At 43.5% G+C, this 25,206-nt stretch overlaps 2 protein-coding genes across 9 annotated transcripts in view; one reads left to right on the top strand and one right to left on the bottom strand.

Annotated features, from left to right (window-relative positions):
- Positions 1 to 10,644, top strand: part of chd6 (chromodomain helicase DNA binding protein 6) — a 105,515-nt gene extending 94,871 nt beyond the window's left edge. For 5 of the 8 annotated variants that reach the window (XM_084346069.1, XM_084346068.1, XM_084346071.1 and 2 more), the window contains exons 41-45: positions 539 to 1,171; positions 1,360 to 1,599; positions 1,745 to 1,912; positions 2,102 to 2,206; positions 2,408 to 10,644. In XM_084346069.1, coding sequence (XP_084202195.1) covers positions 539 to 1,171; positions 1,360 to 1,599; positions 1,745 to 1,912; positions 2,102 to 2,206; positions 2,408 to 3,640 — 2,379 coding nt within the window. In that variant the 3' untranslated portion in view covers positions 3,641 to 10,644. The remainder of the gene's footprint in view (positions 1 to 538; positions 1,172 to 1,359; positions 1,600 to 1,744; positions 1,913 to 2,101; positions 2,207 to 2,407) is intronic. The other 3 variants (XM_084346073.1, XM_084346072.1, XM_084346074.1) reach the window with 3 other exon arrangements.
- Positions 10,645 to 12,457: 1,813 nt separating this feature from the next.
- Positions 12,458 to 25,206, bottom strand: part of rspo4 (R-spondin 4) — a 37,706-nt gene continuing 24,957 nt past the window's right edge. Inside the window, exon 5 of the mRNA XM_084349624.1 lies at positions 12,458 to 14,564. Coding sequence (XP_084205750.1) covers positions 14,431 to 14,564 — 134 coding nt within the window. The 3' untranslated portion in view covers positions 12,458 to 14,430. The remainder of the gene's footprint in view (positions 14,565 to 25,206) is intronic.

The raw sequence follows: 25,206 nt of genomic DNA, 5'->3' as shown, positions 1-25,206 counted from the left end.
ACTGGGCACCTCGAGTTCATACCATCGCTTTGTTGCTTTTTGTAAAGTTCCCTGTCTCTGTAATGTGTACTGTTGAAATTATACATGTTGATATCAGACTTGGGCAGCTAGTCTTCCTTTAACTAGCATATATACATCTTTTATCAAATTTATGGATAGTAATTTACAGGTGCTGTTTATTTACACCCAATTTATAGTCTAATTATCTGTACAGTGTCTTTTATCCAGAGGTATCATTTCCAAAATGTAACACTCCATCGATCAGGGAACAGAGGGGCTGTGAGCGACTTATTTGACTTCATATCTCATAATAAGAGTTAAACAAACCAGGAAAACTTAAGAAGCTTCTCCAGGCACCTGATGACTTAAACGAAGAGGGAAATTTTAAGCATCTGTTGAGGTGTAGAGCTCATGGTTTAACCCAGGTCTGGTTGATAGCCGCCACTGTGTTGTGTCTCAGTCCATATGTATGTTTAACAAAGCCATCATCTCTCTCCCATTCTTGTCTACCCCTCACCCACCCTGTCCACTCTGACAGTACATGCAGCGGGGCGGGGCATGCGGGCGCGGAGCTTGGCGCCTCACCTCCTTGCCTCTCTTACAGGAGAGGCTCGTGGCTCCTCCCTACCTCCCTGAGCTCAAACGAGCCGGAGGGCGGAGGTCTTACGACTACGAGGCAGCTGCTGCTGCAGCCGCCGCCAAGGTTTTAGCTGGTAAATCAGCAACGTCATGCCACACTGCCACCACCACCAGCTCCAGTTGTGTTACTCCGGTGGTGGCCCCGCCATCTCACCGTACAGGGGCCATGTTGATTAATGGTTGGCAAGAAACGGCCATCGATCTGACCAAGTCGTCCGGAGAAATAAGCACCACCAGTGGGGCGGGAGAAGCTGTGGTTGCACCGGGAATTGGCCACCACGGTGCCGGTGCTGCCAGCAGTCATAAGCTGCCTCCACCGCCGCCCATCACAGCACCGCTCACAGGCTCTGTGGGGATCGACATGGCCGGGATACTGCAGGCCGGCCTCATCCATCCTGTAACGGGACAAATAGTTAACGGGAGCCTGAGGGGAGATGACTCACTGAGGAGGAGGAGAGGGAGGAGGAGAAACGTGGAAGCTCTGTACTCTGAGTTCACCAAGAGCAGAGGACTGCACCTCCCAGAGACACAGGTGGGTGGAGGGAGGAGGGCAATAATCATGTATGTGCTTCAATGTGAAAGAGAGAAATCACACCTAGAGCATTGTGGGGAAAAAAATCATCAGGTAAAAAAAAAGAAGATTGCATTCGAGAGGTAATTCTTTCTAATATCAGACTGTTAAAAACACCTGCACCTGTGTGTGTGTCTTTCCTCCTGCAGGGCCGGGTGGAGGTAATCAGCCACTCCTCCGTTTCCTCCTCCACCTCTTCGCCGTCCCCCTCTCCTTCAGAGCGACCCGCCGGCCCCCCAACGCCGTCCTCCTCTTCTACGCCCACCCCCACCCAGACGCCGCCTCAGCCAGAGATCATCGCCATCGACAGAGAGGCGGCGAGCAAAGGTCTGATCGAGTGGCTGAGACAGAACCCGGGATACAGCATGGACCTCCCCACGTTCACTCATGCAAGTCTTGACGTTTTATTTTGTTATTCCCGTGTTTAACTGTGTGACTCTCTGCTTTTTTTAGATATATTTTCTGTTAACTATTTCCTACATCAGCTGCTTTTTTGAGCATGTTAATAATTCTCTCATTCTTCTCTCTCATCAGTCTTGTCTATTCTCTCCTACGCTGCAGTCTGGAGCAGGTCTGCTACACGGTTTCGTGGAGCGTCCGAAGCAGAGGAGGCATCGCTGTAAAGACCCAACCAAGCTGGACATCAACTCTTTGACGGGGGAGGAGAGGGTTCCTGTTGTGCACCGAGGCACCGGACGCAGGGTAGGGAAAACACTAATACACACACAGAGTACATAAACAACAGTTGGTCAACAAGGTGAATATGAGCAGATACCATTGTTGAGCCGATAAATTGGTGCGTCCTTACTCGTAATACAGGCTGCCATAAAGATGATGATGATGAGTTGATATCATTGTTGTGACGTTGTTTTTGGTTTTCCTGTCTTGCAGCTTGGTGGCGCCATGGCTCCGGCAATAAAGGAGCTTTCCAGGTGGTTGGATGCAAACTCCGAGTATTATGTAGCTCCAGACTGGGCGGATGTGGTGAAACACTCTGTGAGTAGAACAACACTCTGTCTGTCAGTCTCTCATCACCTGCTGCTGAACGTACATGCAGGATTGTGCACTTAAGGATTAAATGAGGATGTTTTACGTAAATCATATTTTGTATTCAACTTGAAAATCCAAATCTAGAATCTGTGCTAAACTCCACACACAGTGACTGTAATCTCACCTCTTCCTCTCCTCCTCCCGCAGGGTTTCCTTCCTGAAGGGAAGTTCTCGCGGATCCTGACCGAACCGGTCAACAGAGACCCAGGTTCTCGGCGCCGTGGGCGGCGGCCTCGTAGTGAGATGCCGAAGCCCCTCTTGACGGTCTCTGACTCCACCTCATCCACCCTCGGCCCCCCACTCTTCATGAACGGCGGATTGATCGGCAGCATGGACTCCATGGTGGCCATGCAGAACCTCCGCGGTGGTATTCCTGGAATTCCCATCTCTGGGATTATGGCGGCAGGATTCCCTCATGGTTTCTCTGCAGCTGTGCAGGCGGGTGGAGCCGGAGCGTCGGCAGACGATGCCAAGAACGGGTTGAATATGTTACCCATGATGCTGCATGGCATCCCACACCCCCATGGGGCTGGGATCCCTCAACACGCCTTGTTCAGCGTTGGTGCAATGATGGCGCATGCGCCGCCACCACCTCACCCCAGCTCCTCCTCTTCTTCTTCATTGTCGGCTGCAAAAGTCACCACGACAACCGCACCATCTACATCGGAGGCAGGCAGCCCCTCGTCGACGACGCCTGCTGAGAGAGAGAGTGCCGCTTCCTCTGGCTCTGGTGGAGGAGAAAAGGAAAGGAGCCGGGAGGAGAAAGGAGCAGTGGAGGCCAACAAAAGACCAGCAGGGGCTGAGACGGCAGCCATCATCACCTCCACCAGCAGGGCACATCTTGGCGCTGCGCATCTCGGAGGCGGCAGCGGCAGCCATCTTACCTTCAACCCCTTCCTGATCCCGGGCATGTCCCACGGTCTGCTGTACCCACACATGTTCTTACCGCACGGCGGCATCATGGCGCTGCCCGCCATGCCTCCCGGTGCCGTGGACGGCTCCCCGGGCAGCCCCAAGAGGAGGAGGAAGAGAGGGCGGGAGGAGGGTGAGAGAGAGGAGGAGAGGGAGAAGGCGGTGACGGGGAAGGTAGAGGAGAAAGAAAGTACAGTTAAACGTGTTGTCACCTCCCAGCCAGCCTCCTCCTCATCTCCCTCCATCCCCTCTACCTCGGCTCCGGACCCGGGCCTGTCTCCGACTGAAGAGCCCCAGACTGGGCAGGGAGACGGAGAGGACGGGCCTGCAGAGCCCCAGGAACCAGACTCCCATAACCACCTGGAGGGAGCGGCCACAGAGGAGAAGGAGGACACAGGAGGGGAGGCAGCGGAGGAGGAGAAGCAGGACACTGAGGAGCAGAGACAGGTGGAAGGAGAGGAGGCGTAGAGGAGGAGAAAACTGCAGAGAGACGACCACCTCCTGCTCTCTCCTCCTGCCTCCTCTTTCTCGACTGAGCAACAGTGTAAAGTTTGTGCCGTGTCTGTCAGTCAATGTCCATGTAAAGACTTTTATTATGATGATGACTAATAATAACGATGATGATTATATTCACCTCGGTTATGTTTATATACCAAGACCCCACCCACCCCCCACCCCACCCTCTCCACTCCCTCCTTGTATACAAAAAAAAAAAAAACTAGTGTAAGAAATCTTCTGTGTATTCTTCCCCTGCATTCTGCATCAAGACCGAGTCGGGCGTGACGTTTGTCAACACACACACACACACACACACACACACACACACACACACTGCAGGCGAGATGTGCGAACCAGGAGCGGCTTCGGCTGTAAAAATCGATCCGGTTATGAGACGATCTGTCGCAAAGTTTCAGAATTTGGTTTGGTGTGTTTGCAGGATGATGACGCAGAGTCGTGTCAGACGTGTTTCCCCCTAAAGCCGCTAGAATTTCTCACCACAGTTTGGGAATTTAGAGAAGCAGAGGAGCACTTGTGTATCTTAAGTTCAAGGTCAAACCCGAGCCCGTTCACCCGAGTACTGTCTTGTTTTTTAAACTTCTGGCACACTCCACTTCACTGAGTGATGTTTGTTTTGATTATGTCTGTGCAATGTTGAATAAACCTGCAGATTAACTTGACAGTCTGAACCAGCATTCCCAGATACATGTGACACTAAAACTCCACGTCGATACTGAGGGAAATAATATTCGTAAGTAAACGCACAACAGCTCAGATACATTTCAAACCCCTTTTCAAAATCTCTCAATCAATTTAATGTGACTCAAAGAATAAAAGTACATGTAGCACTTTTAAAAAAAGCTGCCAAATCTGAGAAACAGTGACTGTAAACTGACTAGAAGCTCCAAAACATCACAACACCGGTGACGTTAACAGATCCCAGGCCTGAATGTTCAGTCATTCATTTTACTTTTTCACATTTACGTCAACTTTAACTTGTCAGTGCTTATTATTATTATTATTATTATTATTGTTATTATCATTATTATTATTATTATTATTATTATTATTAATGCTACACCATTGCTGCTATAACTTCTTTTAGAAGAAGTTCAGAGTTACAAAGTCATTTTCTCTTCACACTACACTCAAAAAAGAAGAAAAAACGCCTAAAGCAGTATTTTAATTACATGTTAATTTTCAATTTTATGACATTAGTTCAATGTTAAGTGTCAGATTTAATGCAAAGTTTTTCTATCATGTTGAGTTAATGTGTATGAATCAAACTACTCTCTCCTGGACTGTCCCTTCACCTCCCTGTCGACTCGTCTCTTCTGTTTGTGGACGGCTGCAATGCTAAAAAAACAAACTAAGTGACATGTTTTTTTCCGTGTGTCCGTCTGATCGTTCGCCTCCGATCCATTTCAGTACTGTGGACAGCGTCACAGACTCGCACCTACACACACAAAACCATACTATTTTCTAGGGGTAGGCCGATCATCAGCCTGGCAGATTATCAGGGTGATATTCAGCATTTTTCCTATTATCAGTATCTAAGATTTTTCTGTGAGATTGCAGATAAAATAAACTAATTTAAAAATGTGCTGCTTTGGCTCTGATGCAACGTCCTAAACACTGAATAATCTGAATCTGCAAAGTAACTAGTAACTTATGTTATCAAATGAATGTGGAGGAGAGGTATGAATGCACATCGCTCCTTGATTTCTAATAATCAATATCGGCCCTGAAAAAGCCATATCGGTCGACCCCTACTTATTTCACGGGACTAATGCCCACTAGCAGTACCTGTGAGGTTTACACATTGACTCAAATTCACAGAAAAACTGAAACTTAAATTGAACTTATGTGAAAGAATTGGATTCGAAATGTACATGTGATTAAAATACTTAGTCAGCATTTTATGCAAATTATTGATTTGATTGTCGAGTAATAATTCAGAACCCAACAACAAGAAATGTTGAGTGATATTCAGAACAACAACTCCATCTCTTTTGCTTTCATTGATAAAAGCAGAGAACAATCATGAGATTAATTTCTTTTAGTATTTTTTAGACCTTTTAAAGATTTTTTTTTTTACAAACTCAGACACAAAGTCACTTTGAGAGATTCCCCTTCAGAAGAAATTAAGACAGGAATCTCAAAAGTTAAGAGCTCAGTCTGGTCACCAGGGGGCGGTATGAGGCAGATTTGATTGTATCGTGTCCTGACAACATGAGGGTGGAGGGAGAAAAGAGGAGAAGAGGTGGGTTTTTATGCGTTTATCTGAGTCCCAAATGAAATTGACTCGCAGGAAATCAGTGAAACAGTGGCTCATCATGACGAGGTTACAATCCTGACCTGTAGCATCTTTTTTTTTTTACCCATACTCTCCTCTCCTTACCTTTTCTTTTTTTTTTTTAAGTCTGTGTCCAGAGAGATTTTCTGTGTGCGTCGTCAACCATCTGTCCAGTGAAAGGGAATATCTGTTTTTAACAGATCAAACAGGAGGAGGAGGGATACAAAGCGGCCTCGTCGTTGCTCTTCGTCTCCTTTCGTTTTCCTCAGATTAGTTTTAATTGCAGTTCATACTAAGAGTTTCTAAATATGTAAATCTATCGCTGTATATTGCTGTTTTTTTTGTTGTTTTTTTTTCAAGTGCACCGTTTATTTCTTTCACCTTTTTGTTTCTCCGTTGGGAAAAAAAAAAATACTTGACAAATGCGAGGGGGAGTTTTGCATCGAGGTTAGTCCCAGTGTTCTCTGTATCAAACAGACTGTACTGTACATGAAATGGATGCAAGTCGCTGGTTTTATTCAGTCTTTTCAGAACAGGGTCCGTATTTTGGGGGTTTATGTCGAAATGTTTCTGTTCATGACGTTTGGACTTCACTTTTGTTTTGTTTTCATACACGAAAACATTATTTTTGCACAATGTCTTTTTGTGAATGTTAACCTGTTTCTGTACTATCTGTGTGTGTGTGTGTGTGTGTGTGTGAGAGAGAGAGAGAGAGTGTGTGTGTGTGTGTGTGTGTGTGTGCATGCATGCATGCGCACACGTTTTGTCGTGGTGTCTCTTCCGTCTCGTCCTCACAGGTCACATTTCTTGTCGGGGTGGGGGGGGGGGATAAAAACATAGTTGTTGCCTTGTCACAGTTTGTGGCTACATATAATTTATTATACTTTTTCTTTTGCTTTGCCAAACTCTCACCAAATATGACATTCTTTTCTCTTAGTTTCATTATGTATTATTCAAAGTAAATGCCTTATTTAGCAAGTATTTTTTTGTATCGATGTTCTGTTACATCTCCATATAGGGACATGTTATCGTGCTTGTGTTCAGTTTGTCCTTTGCTCGTACGCGACACGGCCTTGGTGATGTGCATTATCTTTTAGAAGCCCGTAGTGATGCGAAGGTACCGCTGTCCAAAAATCACTACGTTAATTCAATCAGTCATCCCTCAAAGCACAAACGGAGAGTCAACAAAAAGTGACTGTTTTTTCTTACCAGTGCCTCGAAAATTACTTTAATACTTTCTCTTTTTGTGGGCTTCACTTCACGCGCACATCGTCGACATCATCGTTGCTGAAGTGACGAGTCTTTGTTGGATGTCACCATTGACAGATGATGCCGTGCTGTTCGTTAAAGGGAAATTCTGTTCATGATGCAGTTTACACGCCAACTCCTTTTGTAGAAATTTGGAAAACTCCTGCATGGTGTCGTAAGAGTGCGAGCCTCCTATAGCTTTAAAAACAACTGGCATTTTTATCAGAAAGTCTTCCCAAAAGTAAACACAAAGTATTTTACCGTAAATCTGTGCAACTGTTGTATTGAACTGCACAGCACAGTGCAACCAATTCTCGACCAACTCCAGCCTTCCCTGTAAATGTCTACCTTCTTGACTTGCGTCTGAGCCCTTGCAGACTTCAGCTGTACGTACTGTGACGTTTAAACGGTCATCGCGTCTCTAAAGACGTGAGATCCACATATTTCTGTATCATGATGTGGTAGAATATCATGTCAGGCCAATGTTATTCAACGTTTTACACATTGATAAAAAAGTTTTTTTTAGTTTTTTCGGCGGGCAATTGGAAACAATTTAACACCACATCTGTATTGCGATAACTTGTGGGTAAATCAGTTGAGTCTGGCAAAGTCCAAACCCTAAGTTAGCTTGAGGGCCTTTTGACGTACACTCGCTGTTAGGTTAGCTTTAGGTAGGAAAACTACTCGGTTAGGCCGACCGTCCGTCCCCGACCTCCTTTCTATGTGGATGTGAGCCTCGGTGCTCACAGGAAGGGCAGGAAGGAGGCAACAGCGTGGGATGAAGATGGTGACAGTTTTATTTACCAGCCGGCAGACACAAAAACAGATAAAACAAAGGAACAGCCGTCGCGGCTGAGGGTAACGCGGCCGAGGGGAATGACTGCCTGCCGTCTCCTGTCGTCTCTGGTGCTCGGTCCTCTCCCAGGACCCAGCCTACTGCAAGAGACCAGAACCAGGTTACAAGCGTGCTTATATTGGTGATTGATTACCTGATTCTGTCCAGCTGTCTGAGCACCGGCTGAGCCACTCCTCCCTCTCCTCCAGCAGCCGGCGCCTCAACCACACCCCACTGCCACAGTGGACTTTTCACTCTTTATACTACTTCTCACGTCCTCCATTTGCAGCTGTAATGATTCCTACAGCCACTAGAGGTCGCCACCTAATAATAAAATTGTCGTAACTTTCCTATTTCATCCAAAATGGCTGTTTTTCTGACGAGGACAGGCTCCTCCGTTGGGGCGGTCGTGAAAGAAGAACTTGTGCTCCAGATTTAGGTTTCAGTTTTAAGTTCATGCTAACATGACAACATAGTAAATGACTGCAAGTTTCTGGATTTGCAAAGTTTGGATACCTGTAGAACTGTATTTTCTGCATTTACCTGGGGGTTGGCAACAAAGACGAGTGTTTTACATGAGGAAATCTGTAGGAGGTTCACTTTCTCAAATCTCTTCAAAAGAGGGGACAAAGAAACGCCAGAATTTCCCTTTAACGACGGCTGTTTTAATCCCACACCACTCTCTTCCTGTACGAGGCCTTCTGTTTGGTATCTAGCACACGTAGGATGATAATGCGCACACACAGTATGTATCCAGCTCAAGTATCTGATTGTTCTTGTGTGTTTGTTGAGATACCTGGTTAAAAAAAACAACAACTAAAAACAAAAAAAAAAAAACATCAGTAAATCTGAATTTGTCCTACAGCTCAAAGATATGAAAAAAAACAAACAAACGTTTTACTCCACAGCCCACGTATGCACATCATTTCCTGTTACTGGCTCGTTCTCGTGTAAAAACTTGAAACTCGTAGGTGCAGCATGTGACGACAGCTGGAGGTCGATGGCTCTGTATCGTCTGTTCGTGTCACACCATGCCTTCTTTAACAGTGTTCTTTCTGTTTCATTGAAGTCCTTTTTGGTTAACTTAAATGTTCTTCAGAACGGTCACCTCAACATGTTGTATCTCTTATCATAAATAATGTATTTATTGTATAGTTCTTGTCTTTACATCGTTGTCTCATGACTGATTATTGGCTCGTTTTGTTTCTCTCGAACGTCTCCTGAAAAGCAAAAAAAGCATTTTGGTTCACATGGAAGATAAACTCTCTCTGCTTTTCTTTGTCGCCCTCATCATCTGCTGATCTGCTTTTGTTTTTTTTAATGTCATTACAAGAAAATCCTGCAGAATATCTCCTCTTTATTTTCTCAGCATAGTTAGGAGAAAGTGAGTTATAAGTGCCATGCAATAATAATCCAATCTGAGACCCCTCTTTGTCATTAGTGGGCCGAAACAATTTGTACTGTTCTTTCCCTGGAGCAGTTAACGGTTGATCCAAACTATGAAATGTGTGTTTGGGTATTTTCTGACCACATTTTGGGAGAAGTTGACAGAAAACTGTCAGTTTCTGGAGCAGACGTGGACATTATTTTGAAAGAAAATGTCTTAATTTCTTTTTCAGAAATCAGAAATTCCAGATCGTTACTCATGTTCATGGCCTTCATTCATCTGGAGGGTTCATGTTCAGGCTCTGCCCTGCTTGAAGTGTCCTTAAGCAAGACACTGAATCCCCGTCAGCTGATTTGTAGCTGACCTTTGACCTTCCTATAAAAGGAGGCCAGCTCCAGTTCGATCATTGAGGATCAAATCTGTGGAAAGAAATGGAGAGTGAAGCTGATAAAGTATCCAAACACACTCTGATTCTGAACTTAAATCTCATGTTTCATTTCAAAATTCAAAAATCAAAACCTTTTTTTTGCCTTGTGAAAAAGATTCAATAAGTGAGAAAAGCCTCCGTGTCAGTACATGGTTTTCTGTCTTGATTCACCTCCGGCTGGTTTCACAGACACTGAAATACAAAGCGGTGAATGAATAAAACAGCATCCAGATATTACACGGTGTAAGACTCCCCTGCTACTGTTGCCTTCTTCTTATTCCCACTCACAATAATCTGACATCCATTTTTCTTGAGTTAGCTTTTAAGCTAATTGTACCAATTTGTTTTCAAGAAGTGCGCTGAAGGGAAACTAACATTTAACTCTCAAATCATGGCAATTGATTAAAAAATAAACTGTAAAAGTGACTTCCTGTCTGTGAAACCAGCCAGCTCACTATCGCACAGAGAGGGATGGTAACAGAGCGGATGAGCGTCGACAGCCTCTGTACTCGAATCACTGAACCAAGTGAAAGTAAATCCACGAGGATGTTCTTTAAAAAAAAAAGTGGAGAAAAGAGAAAAATAAGTGGCTGCTCCTGAGGTCAGACACCGGGTCATTACTGAGTAAGTTCTGTGGTGGGGTTTTTAATCTTTTTTCCTTTCTTTTTTGTTTCTTATTTGTAACTATAGCTCTCTGTATTCCCATGTGGACCAATCTCATGAGTCAAAACATGGTATGTGTGATCTTTTATTGTGCAATAAAAGATGACTTTCAACTTTCTGAAGAGTAATTCATTCTCTCTTTTTAATGAAATCGCTGCCGTCACTTCTTTAAGTTCTACTGAATTTCATGTTTTGTTGACCTCGGTAAGCCCTGAAGTGTTCTGGCTGCCTGTTCAGTGAGTTTCTGCTTTCAAAGTGCATGCTGGGAAAGACTGCAGTGACCCTGAAATGCTGAAAAGGATGGAGCAGTGCAGTAAAGAGCCATTTTCTAACCACACTCTTAAGGTCTTGTATTGATTGTTGGTGCCGCTGTTCAGCTCCTCTCAGTACGCTGCTGCCAATATTCAGCATTTTCCTCGATTATCAGTATCTGAGATTTATCTATCAGATTGCCGGTAAAGTAAACTAATATAAAAATGGCTCTGATGCAACGTCCTCTCACACAATGTCCCACCAACAACACTGATCAGTGACCCGTCACAATTAAAAGCCTGTAAACACTGAATAATCTGAATCTGCTTATCAAATAAATGTAGCGGAGAAGAAGTATGAAGTAGCAGAAAATGGAAATACTGAAGTAAAGTACCTTGATTTCTGATAATCTTTATCGGTATCGACTCTGTAAAGCCGTATCTGTCAACTTCTAGTTAGTGTTTTATAGTTCTCAGATGTTTTTCTGATGTAGAAGTACTGATACAGCGAAGTAGAAGTACCCTAAAAGATGTTAAAGTTCTGCTTTCAATGTTTGACTCAAGTAGAAGTATAAATGTTAGCAGACTAAACGTACTTAAACTATCAAAGTAAAAGTACTTGTAATGCTGAATGACTCGTTTCAGCATCTTTTTACCTTAAAACAACATCTTCTCAATCATGTTGATGTTACAGTGTGTAGTGACGGGGTGAGTGATGTCTCTGTCCCTTGTTTCTGGACCGTGTGACTTCAGTGAGAGGGTCGGATCACAGCGTAACATTGACTACTGATCGTCTTGTTTATGATGTTCTGCTGGGAAACCTTGCGTCCTCGATTGGCTAACCCCCCCAGAAGGATAATGGTTACAGCCTCACTGCAAAAACTGCTCAGGATCGACCCGAGGAAGGTGACAAAGAGCTCGAGGCATCGACCCGGCCTCTGATTTCCCCAGATCCCAGTCTAATTGAGCATCTGTGGGACGTCCTGGACCAATTTCCGAGTCCAGGATCTGCCAGGACGACCCCATGAGGTCCTGTGTCCATGTCAGAGTCAAGTCTGAACCACAGTGGGGCCTCAATGGATCTGACTTGTTTTGGGACGCCCCACAATGCTCAGTCGGACTGGAATATGGTGATATTGGAGACGAGGTCAACATCTTGAAGTCTTTACCAAGTATCTCTGGGTGTTCCTGAGCAGTTTTTTGTCCTACTGAGGGTCACACTGCCACCGGTGAGTGCTGTCGACATGAGGGGCCGTCCACATGAATGTCAGGACCCAAGATTTCCCAGCAGAACACTTGATTGTAACGAGATGATCAATGTAATTCACTTCACGTGTCCGTGGCTTCAATGTTGTGGCTGATCGGTGTACGTTTTGAGCCTCATCACGTCACAACAATATCATGTGTTAAAAACTTGTACGTTGATGTCATCGTGTATGTAACGCTGTGGTCCTACCCTCTCACTGAAGTTACATAGTGCAGAAACAAAACGCTGCACCATCAACATGATTTATTTTAAAGTCAAATGTTACATAATGTTGCTTTTATCGTGGAGCCAGCTGACACAGAATGCGATATATAAATCATTTTATCTGAAGCTTCATCTCCAGATTTAGTTTTCAGCCAATTCGTGGTCTTTTGTAACATTTTAAGTTTAATTCTGAGTCTGTTTTGAGAAATCTGAGCAACAATCAAAAACATAAATATCTGAGATGACTCGGTACAGAAGAAAAAACAACAAAGACAGAAATCAGTGAGGGGAGAAAATCTTTTTACTCCTCTGCTGTCAAACCACAATCTTAATGTCACATAGATGCAATTCAAGCATGTCTACGAAGGCAGAACTCACACGTCTGTAAATATTCAAAGATTGTAAAATTCAACCGTGTGACGAGGCCGCGGCGTCAAAATATACATTTACTGAAACATACATTCATGTTGTGGAGTAAAATCCATTCAGTCATAGAAACATCGATAAATACAACAGGTGACAGGAGCTAGCCAATGAACAGACAGGTGATCTTTTTAAAGCCACATCTTCAGCTTTACTTGTGCAACAACAGGTTATTATTATTATTATTATTATTATTATTAAGGCTGCTGATTTACTGAATACATTTCATTCATACATCGTCTCGCCGTCTCTTTCTTCGTACGGCACGTTTACATCGAAAAACCGCCAAAGTTAAATATTCAAAGTGTTTAGTTATAGTTTCACTGTGTGTGTTTGTGGGACTTCCTCCTTTTTTATTTCTGACAGATACAACCAACTCTTGTGAAACTCAATATGCAACATGTTTTTTTGTATTTACATTGTTTAATTAATTATTGTAATGAGATGATTCAAAGGCCGGGGGGTTGAAAATGTTCTGGTTATAGCAGGAAATCAGGTGGCAGCTTTACTGAGTGACTGAGTGATGAAGTTCAGGTGATGTTTTTCTTATTTAAGTTCATTTTTCTCCAGCGACCTCTCTCATTTAGAAACGACTCGCAGGAAACATCAGGAAACATCTCTTCATGTTGATCTTTCCTGCGAGTCGTTCACGAGCCGTTCTTGACTGAAGCACACGAACATCTCTGAGAGGCAGTCTGAGGATTTATTGACGAGTCACCAGAATAAAATGTTGGATCTGTACATTTAAGTTCGAGAGTTTAATTCGTATCAACATTTTTACAATATGAATCATGTTATGTTCAGATTACAAATTTACGAACTGACTTCCTTATCAAAAGGAAGGAGGGGATGGCGCCGAGACAGCTGCCAGGCGAGAGACCGCTGTCTGAGACCACATTTCAATGGACAAAACTATTTTAACTGAGACGTCCAGACATCTCCAGCCTGTCTGTGGAGACAAAACCAGGTATTTTAAGCCAAAACCTGATATTTTCCAAACCCTAACCAGGTGTTAGCAGACTGTAAGCACAGCGTCGTGATGAGATCAAATTGAAAACTGTAAAGAAAGTTAAACATAAAAACGAGTGCCAACATTTATTCTGGTGATTGTGTCGATAACACTGATGCAGTTTAACCAGCAGCAGGTCAGAGAGGTGAGCAGAGGTCTGCAGGACGTTCAGGTTTAGCTCTCATCCGTGGGGTACATCCCAAGCCTCGCAAACTGCAAAGAAACACTGAATGTAAACAGAAACCTTGTTAACAGGAAAACTCCACAGGACACCTTTAATCTCATCATTTCTGAGCTATCACCACCTTGTTTTAGATTTCTTTGTTAAACGTTAAAGCACAAATTTCACCTGCATCATAACTTTTGTGAAGCTGATCAAGATTCTGACTTCTGGACTTCACACGAAAGAGAGACATTCGCTGATTGAAACTTTATTTAGCTCTACCAACAAATGAGTCCTGTTTCAGATAAAAGCTGGCTTCATCCACGGAGGGACCGGCGACGTACCGCGGAGAACCTTGACTCACTGGTCACAACAGAAGAATATCTCGTCCAACAGAAACTTAATTGTTAATTTGGGGTTTCCAGTAAACAACATTCTGTCGGGCGGTTGTTTCAGATCGTACAGGCTGACTGGAAGCATAATAAAAAAAAAGATTTGGTCTCTGATTTCAAAGCTGACGTCAGCTGACTGACAATCCAACGCGTGTCGTGGTGAGCTGTGCGTCTCAGCGTGCGTCCGCCTCGTCCTCAGTGGTCCCCGTGCTCTCCGGCGGCGTCTGTCGTTCCGTTGGCCGAGTGGCCGCCGTTGTCGTTGGCGAGCAGCCGTTGTCGTTTTCTCTCCCTCTTCCTTCCAAGTCCTCCTTTTTTAATCTTTGTTCTTTCTGGCGGATAAAAAACAAAGTGAAAACAGTGAATAGTACAAATATTTGTGTTTCGGTCGGCAGTTTATTTTTTTTTAGGGTTTTTGCCCATCGCACATCTGTACGTGGTTACAGCTGCGTAACTTACATACTTTGCTCTATCGTTTATAAACAAGCTCACCTCATGTGTACATGCGGTCTAATCACACAAATGCTGCTGTCGCCCTCTTTTAGTTTCATTTCCACATGAATGAGCCTGACGGAGGGAGAAACTTTGATCCATCAATGGGTCTGTTTTGGTTTCCTCTCTTTCATTAATAATAAATCGCTGCAGATGTTTTACACACAATATAAATATAAACGTGTCTCCATCGGTGGTGGAACTTATTCAGATCCTTTAAATGAAAATAATTATACAAATAAGAAAACTCCTGCATTAGAAACTCAAAGCAAAACAATCAATCAAAATCAAAGCAAACAACAGTTGTTTGTCGAAGGATGCAGATCCAGACCTTGTGGAGGAATAAACACCCGGAGACGCTCAGAGATGAGTTTTATTTGTTATTTATCTTCACTCCTATTTATCAACCTGACTGCAGCAGTGATCCGCGGAGGTGGCTCTTGGCACTTGATTATTTGCAATATATCATCATATGTGCATTATTAACATTTCATTCGTTATCTTCAATATCTGTATATTGTGACACTTCTGTCTTGAAGTAAAATAATGTAAGTATTATCAGCAAAATCTACTTAAAATATATGAAGTAAAAGTACTCGTTATACAGTTCTGACCCAGTCAAAGGACACGATAAATGCTGATGTCTTGACAAAGATTTTGAACGTAGTTTGAATGTAAGTCCGTCTCATTGATTGAGAGTTTCAGTGCAGAGAGAGAATCTAATACTGATTCACCAAAGGCCCTAAAATCTCGTATAATAGTCTTGAATTGGTCTGAAAGAACTGGACCCGAGGCTCACAGACAGCTGGTCTGCACCTTCCACGTTCGCCTACATCTCACACATAAAGAAGAAGACACTGTGTCCGCTCATCAATTGTCCCGCTTTCATCAAAAGATTGTGAAAAATGCGTAAAGCTGCAGAAAACCTAACGGTGACTGAAAACATTCTTCACGCACTGTAAATGTTGCTCAGGTGTCCGAGCCTCAGATTCTGGTCCAGGATAATTACTGTGAAGTACTATGTGGAGCGATGGACTGATGGCTCTGGATCTGTTGGTCTGTCCAGATCTGAGTGTCAGTGAACTATTCACGGTGATGTATTGCTGCTTTGAGGGGAAATTTTGGCCACAAGTGTAGAAAAAAAGCTTTTAAAGTGTCTTCAGCCGAGACCTGATGTGTGTGAACACACAGATACATCAAAATTTATGTCGTTAGAAAAGCCCGAGCACTTTGGATCCGAACTTCAGGGGGTTTAAACTCGGCGAGTAAATGTTCTGATATCTCAGAAAACGTCATGACATATCAGGATTTTATCCGTATATCTCTTATAGCTGTCTCGTGCTATTAAAGCAGAGTTGAACCTAGATAGAAAATGTGGTTTTGATGTTGGGCTTCAGTATTTTTGGCTCCGGTTTAAAAGTGGAATAATTTTCAGTAATATACGGCACTGAGGATGATTTAGAGGTTGGTTGGACATCAGAGAGTAAAAAACAAAAGCAGGCGGGAAAGAAAAAGAAGAGAAGAGGCCGACCTCAAACTTCTAACTGCGGTCCAGAAATCGCCTTTCTGGTTCGACGGCAGAGTGTGAACATAAACACCGATCAGCCACAACATTAAAACCACTGACAGGAGAAGCGATGCATTAATCACCTCATTACGATTACACCTTTGGGTCCTGACATTCATCCCAAACACAGCTGTAGGTCAAGTACACGCCCTCATGGCGACAGCACCTCCTGATGTGCCCCCTCCCCCTTAAATATTGTGGCTGATCGGTGTATATGTCTACGTTTCAGCCTTTTTCACATCTTAAAGCTGCTGTAAGTGTTATTTTCTTATTCAGATATGCATCATAATAGCTCTTTATTCCAACAGTAATCACCCTCGCTCCCTCCTCCTGCTCATGTGGTAAAAGAGTAAAGACATTTCCTGGTATCCCTGCCCACTTCATCCAATCAGGACAGAGGACTCCGTAATGTAATTCTAGTTTGTAATTAAGTTGCAAGGGGAAGTCAAACAGCCGAGTCCCAGATCAGATTGTGGAAAGATCTTGATCAACCCTGACTGACAAACAGTCCCATGTCCCATTCGCTCTTTGTCACCCAACCGTCTGCCCCGATTAGTTCTGCTTCTGCCTCTGAGAGAAAACGGTCACAAGAGCTCTTTATCTTGTCAACGTAACATCGGACAGATTAATCATCAACAGTGCTGTCACTTTTCTTAAAGAGCACTGTGTCTATCAGGGTTAGACGTCTGAAAGTGGGAAGAGATCAACAGTAATTTAGAACAAAAATCCGAAATGTTACAGAGTATTTCCATCAAATGTGACCTCATTCTTTACTCAGCTGAATTTTCCCACATGTTTCTCACGATGAGAAGTTTCCTTCTGTGTTAAATGAAGACTTACTGATTTTCTTAATGTAACTTTGGGGAAAACAAATGAAGTTTGCCTTCTCTCTACTGGCCCTCTCCTCTTGAGCTTTCTTTCCCTCTCGTTCGATCCAAAACATTTGGACGGACGCCGTGCGCACACTATTACCGAGATAAAGAAAATGCAGCTCGTCAGCTCGCGTCCTTGGGCGGCTCCTTGGCACAGTGGTGTTGTTATACAGTAACTGCCCTGCTCAAAGGCACACCACTTTATTTTGGGGGGGGTACCACCCACAAACCAACACAAAACTCTCTGACAACACTCTGATGCGAGTCCAGCTGCTCTCATGACATGGTAGCCGGCGGCGTCGACAGTGAAAACTTAACTCCACACTGGAGGTTTGGTCGCAGATCGCTTCTCACACGTTGCTTTGAATGATATTTGGTTGTTTATCTCTCGTGTCAGAGGCCAAAGTGATGAGAGGAGGGTTCAGCTCTGTGTTTACATCCAACCCTCTCCTCTCTCCCCCCTCAGTTACAGGAAGGCTGCGGTGCCACGCCATAATGCCCATAACGCTGTCATCTGTCCTTCATTAGCAGAGAGCTCGTCTTCACAGATTGGCTTTTTTTTGAATCCCCTCCTGTCTCTTCTCCTCATCCTCTCCTTTAAATCTCTTCCTCCCCCCTCTTCCAGCTCCGATGCTCTCCTTCTCCCCTCCTCTCCTCTGCCATCCCTACATTCCTGTAATCTGTCCTTCATTAGCGATGCTGTCACAACGGCTCTGATTTTGGCCTCTGTGCTGATGATTAGGAATTAAGACAGGCTGTCCTGAAATGCCTCTCCACTTTTTTTTCTCTGTCTGTATGTTTGTTTTCACCAAATATGTCTGTACTGTAAGAGTAGAGACATCTACGCATTCACAGACATGTGACCCAAGTCATTTGGTCAGGATCTCAGCCGGTCCCAAGTCCCAGGTCAAGTCCCGATCCCCGCCCGCAAGATACTACAGTCTTACCTGCAGTGTCCAGACTTTATGACGGAAAAAGACGAGGTATAAGTACAGTACCTGTCTATTAATGATATTATTGATTAGTTTATCCAACCTGTTCAACAAGTTTTACAGTGATCTGAATTTGTATTGTAACCTTGATTGTCGATTAAATAAATGGAATCAAACAAAAAGCAAATTTTTTTTTTTTATAAAAGCTTATATATTCCTTCATTTCCTCTTAATTTAAAAAAATATTCCACATCCAGCACTTTTACACAGTGAAATACTGACAGAAAACAAACAACTAAACATAAAATGAACACAGACGAGTCATCATGTCTCAAATCAAGTCAAATCACCGGTCTGTCAAGGTGTTATTGATTTCTTCCACAAACTGGTATCTATCAAGACTGTTGATGTAACTGTAACTGTGTTACACAAGCATAATAATGTTTTTAAAGTTCTGCAGACGTATTATTCATTAAAAATGATCTGTCTTAATAAAAAATGTTCTTTATGTGACCTTTAACTTCCAAGTCGAGTCTCCAGTCGTTCACTTTCTGTCAAGTTGCATGTCGTTAAAAAACGGTGACTTGAGTCTGAGTCACAACTGACTCGCTCACACATCTCTGTCCGTTTATAAGGTCTCTGTTCATTCATGCATTCATAGACATGTCTCTGAGGAGACGTTTCCTTTGGGATGTGAGTGCATTCACAGCATTTCTTGATAGTTAGTTGTCTGCAGCATTGAGTCGTGACATAAAAGTCCTTCAGTGTGACCATCAGACACCTCGACTCCTGTAGCTCCTTCAGATTACAGCCTGTCTTCACCTCCTGGTCTCATACTGGCACCACAAATAGAAACTTCGCCCCCTCTGTGCTGGCCTCTCCTGCTCACCGGCCTCTTTTTATGGTCTTACTGTATATTAGTTGAAGCTCTTCGGAGGCTCGCTGCTTCGTTTATCTCAGATCTTTGAACCATTTTAAGTCTCCCTCTCTCTCATGTCTGAGGTCGTCTGACCTGAGGTGGTTTTACTCTTCAACCGCCGAGGCTGAATCAGGCTTCTGCTGTTGCTGCGAGATTGTAAAGCCTGATGTGCTGAGACACGAGGCTCAAACAGGCTCTGAAAACTCTTCACGATGGTGAAAAAAAAAGTACATTAAAGCCTCATTTTAATGTAATGAAACAAGGCTGCTTGTTGGAAAGTTGCATGTTAGAGAGAAAAACTACAAAATCCTTTTTCCCGAATTTACGTTTATGCTTTGATATTAATCAAGATAATTGTTGTGTAAATACATTATTTTGCTCTGGGAATGTGGAGGAAAAGTCTGAACTTTAAAAATAATACGAATATTTTTTCAGTCGAAGTTGCTCAACATTCAAGTGAAGATCCTTCCAGTGTCGGGCAAGTTACTTTCAAAATACAATATATAACATATCTACTAATTACCTCTATTTTAAAGTGAGATATTACATCACAATATTACTATCTGTGTAGAGTAATATATTACTTATTACACTACTTTTTAGTTTCTTTCAGCAAAATGCCCAAATAACCGATATAGAATAATTAAATAGCCGAGATCTTTTGAAATAAAGGAATGGTCTTGGACTCAGTGATGAGCAGGCAGACGGACGCTCACAGTCTGATGTGTGATGAGATAAAACTGCTCGACTCTCACCTCTTTTAAATCGAGGCTGAAGTCTTTCTGTTTGCCACCGCTTTGAACTGCACTGTGTTATTTTCTAGTCTTGTCTCTTATTTCTCTTATAACTTGTTTTAATGTTTTGTTTCTTGATGTCTTCCTACTTGTTTTTAATGTATTTTAATGTCATTTTTAATTTCTTTAATGTCATTTTTATGCCCCTGTAAAGCACTTGTTGTGTTGTGTCTGAATTGTGCTGTACAAATAAACTTGCCTTGCCTCGGATATAAACATTTTTAATCGTAGGCTTCGTCGTATGAAACACAATAGACCTGTACATTCTATAACGTATGTGTTCTTAAAAAAACAACAATAAACGCTTCATTTCGGTCGGTAACGCAGATTGTACGTGGCATAACTGCAGCGATATATGACTCTGTTACCGCTAAAAGAAACACATTACTGTAACTGTACCACTGGTCACGTCCCACCTCTGATGATCATACAAACCTGATTCAGTGGAACGTGAGAGTCCAAACAAACCTCTTCCCCATAAGTTTGCCAAAAGATACAAGATCTTCCCATGCAGCGGTGCTCCACCTCCTAACTCCTCCGCCTGCTACAGTATGGACCCTCACAATCACACACAGAAGTGGAGACAGTGAACCAGATGGTTGTAGCTGGTGTGTCACGACAGTGAACCATCCCTCAGCCATCTTAACTGAATCAAGCGGTGCGCCGGAAAACTGCCGTGCTCATCACATAACAGCCTAACCACAGGCTCACAAATGTATACTCACTCATCATGCATGTACACACACACACACACACACACAGATAAATGCCGTCCTTGTGGCGGTCCTATTGAATTCCAGTTATCCTCGAAAACCAGAACAGTAAATGTGCGACCACATCAGAAACTCTTCAATGGATTCAAGGATCGTCCTGATGGTCAGCTTACTGTTAAACACTGAAAACAGACGCCAAACTCATACATGTGTCTCCATGTGTCCTGCAGACCTGAATGCACTAACGGAAAACACTCTCAGCTTCACACTGAAAAAATAAATCCCAAATTATGGGCAGCTTTAGTTGTTTTTGTTTAGCTTTACAATGAACGGAATTTCCTCCGTGAAACAGAACATTTTATGTGAGAGAAGTTATGTGATCAGAGTGCGGTTTTTGCATCGAGAGGCGTTATTTCCATTTGTTTCTGTCAGTGTAAGTGTCTCGTGCGCTGTTTATGTAACCTGGGCATCTCGTGTTTTAAACACCTTGCTTTGAAAAAACTCCTGACGTGAGGTGGTGATTTTCCCGCACTCTCCAGCAACAAAGTTTACAGTTTTTTGGCTGCTGCTGTTTACCCAGAGCTCTATGATTTCCCCAACTACACCTGCCATGATTTAAACAGAAAACAGCAGGACTGGAGGCAAAGTGGTGCAACAATTTAATGTACTTTGTGCTCATTCATTTCTCATGTAACCACACGGATCCTCGTTTCTGTGTCCAGTGTGTCCACTACTTGGAAACAGCCTCTCACCCTCAATCAGAGCCAGAGCAAGTGCCCAGCTGGCTAAAACGAGCGTCGTCAGTGAACATGTTCAACGTGCGCTTTTACAGTACATATCAGTGGAGGTAACAAACATAGAGCCAATCAGACCTGGTGTCTCTGAAATGTATACTGCTGCACAGAAGGAAGAAAACAAGAAATACTCAAGATAAGAAAGAAGAGAAGAGGTGACACAAACATGCCGATGCATGCAGACAGGTTCATGTACAGCTTCAAACTGAAGAAGAAGCGAACCCAAACAGAAGCCGTCCGCATCAGGAAAACGACCACATAGGTCGACTGTGAATAGAAAAGATATTTACGATTCTTACGGCAGCAAAGGAGGAAGTGAGTGGACGTAGTATAAAGAGCAACAAAACCCTCATTCAGACGAGGTCGGGTCAAACAAACAGGACGGTCAACCAGGAGACGCAGTCATGCTACAGAAAGATGATTCAGGGGTCGCCGAGCACCAACAACAAAAAAAGGAATTGAAGCATATTCAAGACTTCAGGTTGAAAACTGCAGGCATGAATCAGCACAAAAGTAACTTTGATCAATAACTTATTGACTTTCTCATCAAGTCTGGCACCAGGACGCTGGAATATGAATGCTTGCATGTTCTCCAAAGGGTTGACATTCGAGAGACTTCCAGAGGAAAGGCCATGGACACCCTCAAAAGCTCCAGTGAAAGCAGGTAATCGAATTTAGATTTATATTATCCTCTTGACTCTTGACTGACTCCTTACACAACGCTGTACACTCAGAAGCACATGTTGCGGTGGGAAAACAGCACAGTACATTAGCATTACGGACGGTAAATCCGCATGAAGTTATAAGCATCACGGAGCCGACACACACACACACACACACACACACACACACCCTGGGAACATTGAAATCGACTGTGGGTTCACACACAAACACAAGCGAATACACAACACAGCAGAGCAGCTGAACGATGACGCTAACTACTTTTCCAGGTTTGACTCCAGACAGGAAATACCTGGGTTGCATGACACTAACAGTTCCTTCTGTTTAAGCTGAAAGTCTGATATCTCATCAGACAATCCTCTGGACCTAACCTGCCGCTGATCCCCCAGATGAAGGTATTTCATATCGCGCTGTGTTTGATCATATCTCCCCTTCCTTCACATCTCATCAGCTCACAGAGGTCACAGCGGAGGAGAGGAGCTCAGGCCTGGGTGGTCCGATCTATAGAGGCGGCGGCGGAAAGAAAGCTGCTGTGGTTCTCTTATGGGGGGAAGCCTAAAGCTGGAGCATGTGGCAGAAATTATTACTGACAAAATTGCTTATTCAGATTTGTGTTTAATAGATATGAAGAGCATAACGTTTTGATAATTTAGATGTTGCGATATCGTAAATCTGTCAATATTGGAAAACATCCTGATGAAGCACAGCTGCGTCATTATCATTCATTTAGACTGAAGGACTCTGTAGAGGACGAACACGAGAGGAATATAATGTTATTACATGACTCAGCACACGCACACACTGATGGAGCTGCCATACAAGGTGCTGGCCTTACTGACCTTAAGCCTCCACTTGATTGGGGCTGTTGGGCCTGCGACGGAGGTGGGCTTTCTACCATTCTAGTTTACATTTGCATTTTGTCTTAGCTTTATTTGGGTGGATTAATACAGAACTGTCAATACTTTCAGATCTCAAATGTTTGTGTGTGAGGCCCTGTGACATCACCACAAACCCTTGTGAAACATCTGAGATGATGTTTTACAGCAACGGGCTGAAGACGAGGAGAAGGCGAGACTTCAGTCAGAGTCCTTTGGCACTGACAGGTATTACTCAGGTATGTTCATCACTGGCACTGGATTGGATGCAGAATAACACAAATTACCAGGCGTCAGTTTGTGCATCGATGTCCAAGCAAAGTGAGTTTCCATCATTCAGTTTTATGAAGCTGATGAAGTACAGTACTGGTACCAGTGATACCAGCCTGAGTTTTACTTGGCATCAGATCGGAGAGGGAATCAGTGATATTGTTTCGTATATATACGAAACACTGCAATGCATAGAAAAGCTACGTTTTAGGAAATCCCCGATACGTGTGGACTTCGCGGTGCCTCGTGCACACAGATGACAGCTAAAGATGGTGTCGTGCAGAATAATCCTCTGAGGCCTGCCAGTTGTAGAATGAGCATCGAAGCAGAACAACGGGGCATCTTTGAACACTCAAGAACTTACTGCTTCAAAAAAGTGAATACGAGCACGACCCGTGGAGCGCACTGGATCTCGACATTCTAGATGATCCGATAAAAACTTTATAGAAGTTCACTGAAATGGACCGAAGCCAGCCAAATCGAATCAGTCACACCAACACGAAACCTCATGAAAGCGCTGGAATCCGCCTAGAAACAGACATCTCTGCACACAACACCGAGAGGAGTCGAGAAGGAAAATCTCATTACAATCTTTCACTTTGGCCTCGAAAATACATTACGGGCGTTCAAGGAGTGAAATTGAGAAAAAAAGAAAGATGTGAGCAGCGAGCTCCTTGTTCTCTAATGAATACCTGTTGTCCGGGGTTTGAGTCGCCCCGAGGCTACGTCTGCACCGGGATCGCTGTGCGTTAACTTAATGCACATGATACTTGGGGAAAATGTACTTTAGCTGGCTGCCTGTGTTGTGTTACAGTGTAAGCTCTGCTCAGATCCATGTGTAGCTGCATGGACGAGAAGGCCACTGAGTTCTGCTGCGTACAGCCTGCATATTAAAGTGTCTGAGGCGATGTAATCTACAGTAACTCCCTCTCTGTCAGGCGGGATTTCTCTGACTGCTGGTGGATAAAAGATCGTTCTCTGCGATGTAATCCGCTCTCACATAATAAAGAATGATTTTCTCTACGAATATGACAGACATATTGAATTGTAAATGGACATGCCTCATCGCTCCCCAAAGCCTGCAGTTTGAAAGTGCATTTGGAGAACTTGGATAAAAGCATGTATTCATCGAAAGCACCTGCACGAAGGAGGCATCAGCGGGAGTGTTTATTGGTCCGGTGCGGCGCTGTGCATTCTGGTTGTCGCAGCTTTTCTACTTTGAGCAACCACAGGCCTTTATCTCTGTTTTCTCTAATCATGTAGCGCCAATTTAAAAAAAAGTGTCTTTCTACTGCAGAGACAGCCCAGTTTTATGCAGGGTAATCTTCCCAGAAGTGAAACACTGTGCCAGGAATGTAAAGCAGTTATCCCGAAAAGTAAGAGGTAAGAAGCTTTGAAACATCAGCGTCGTACTTTAAAGTGTCTCCGCCTGAGAGCACACTGTGAGTTACATTCACTCACTTCAGTGATCAGACGTTTCTGTGGACCGACTGTTGAATATTTAGCTGCACAGGTTTGAATTCAGGGAGGGGAAAATTTGGATCAGGACGGTTCCCTCGCTGCCAGAAGTACCCGTTTAATATGACGCGCATCTGTTGTCAGTGATGGACTGTGGTTAAAGAAGAAGAACTGGTGCACTTAGAGACACATTAGTACAATACGATACATCATATTTTTTGTATTTGGCCTAAGGTTGTGATTTTACATACAAACATCATCATGGACTAAATGTATTTGGTGGTAGGAATGCTCCTGCTATAGATGGATCGGTTGAGCTGTTCGATTAAATATGTTGCTGTCTCAGTCCGACCAGCTGCGTAAGGACTTTGCTATGTTCCATCTTCTGTCATGATTCATGTGGTTAGATCACCTGGAGATCCGCCCGGTCATCTGGTCAAGTGTAGCCAAAAAAATATCTAAGAGAAACTTCACATTGTACGAACAGAGCCGCCAGTGTTCTGAACTAGCGTGCGGGAGATCCATAAATGACTCTCCTGGCTAACAGTGGAGGCTCGAGTCTTCTGGTATTGATGCAAACTGTCATGTGGAAAGGTATTCAAACCAC

Source organism: Pagrus pagrus (genome assembly GCF_965226575.1).
Source record: "Pagrus pagrus genome assembly, chromosome: 3".
Lineage (NCBI taxonomy): Eukaryota > Metazoa > Chordata > Actinopteri > Spariformes > Sparidae > Pagrus > Pagrus pagrus.
The sequence above is the reverse complement of the archived record's forward strand: the minus strand, read 5'-3'. Positions and strand labels throughout refer to the sequence as shown.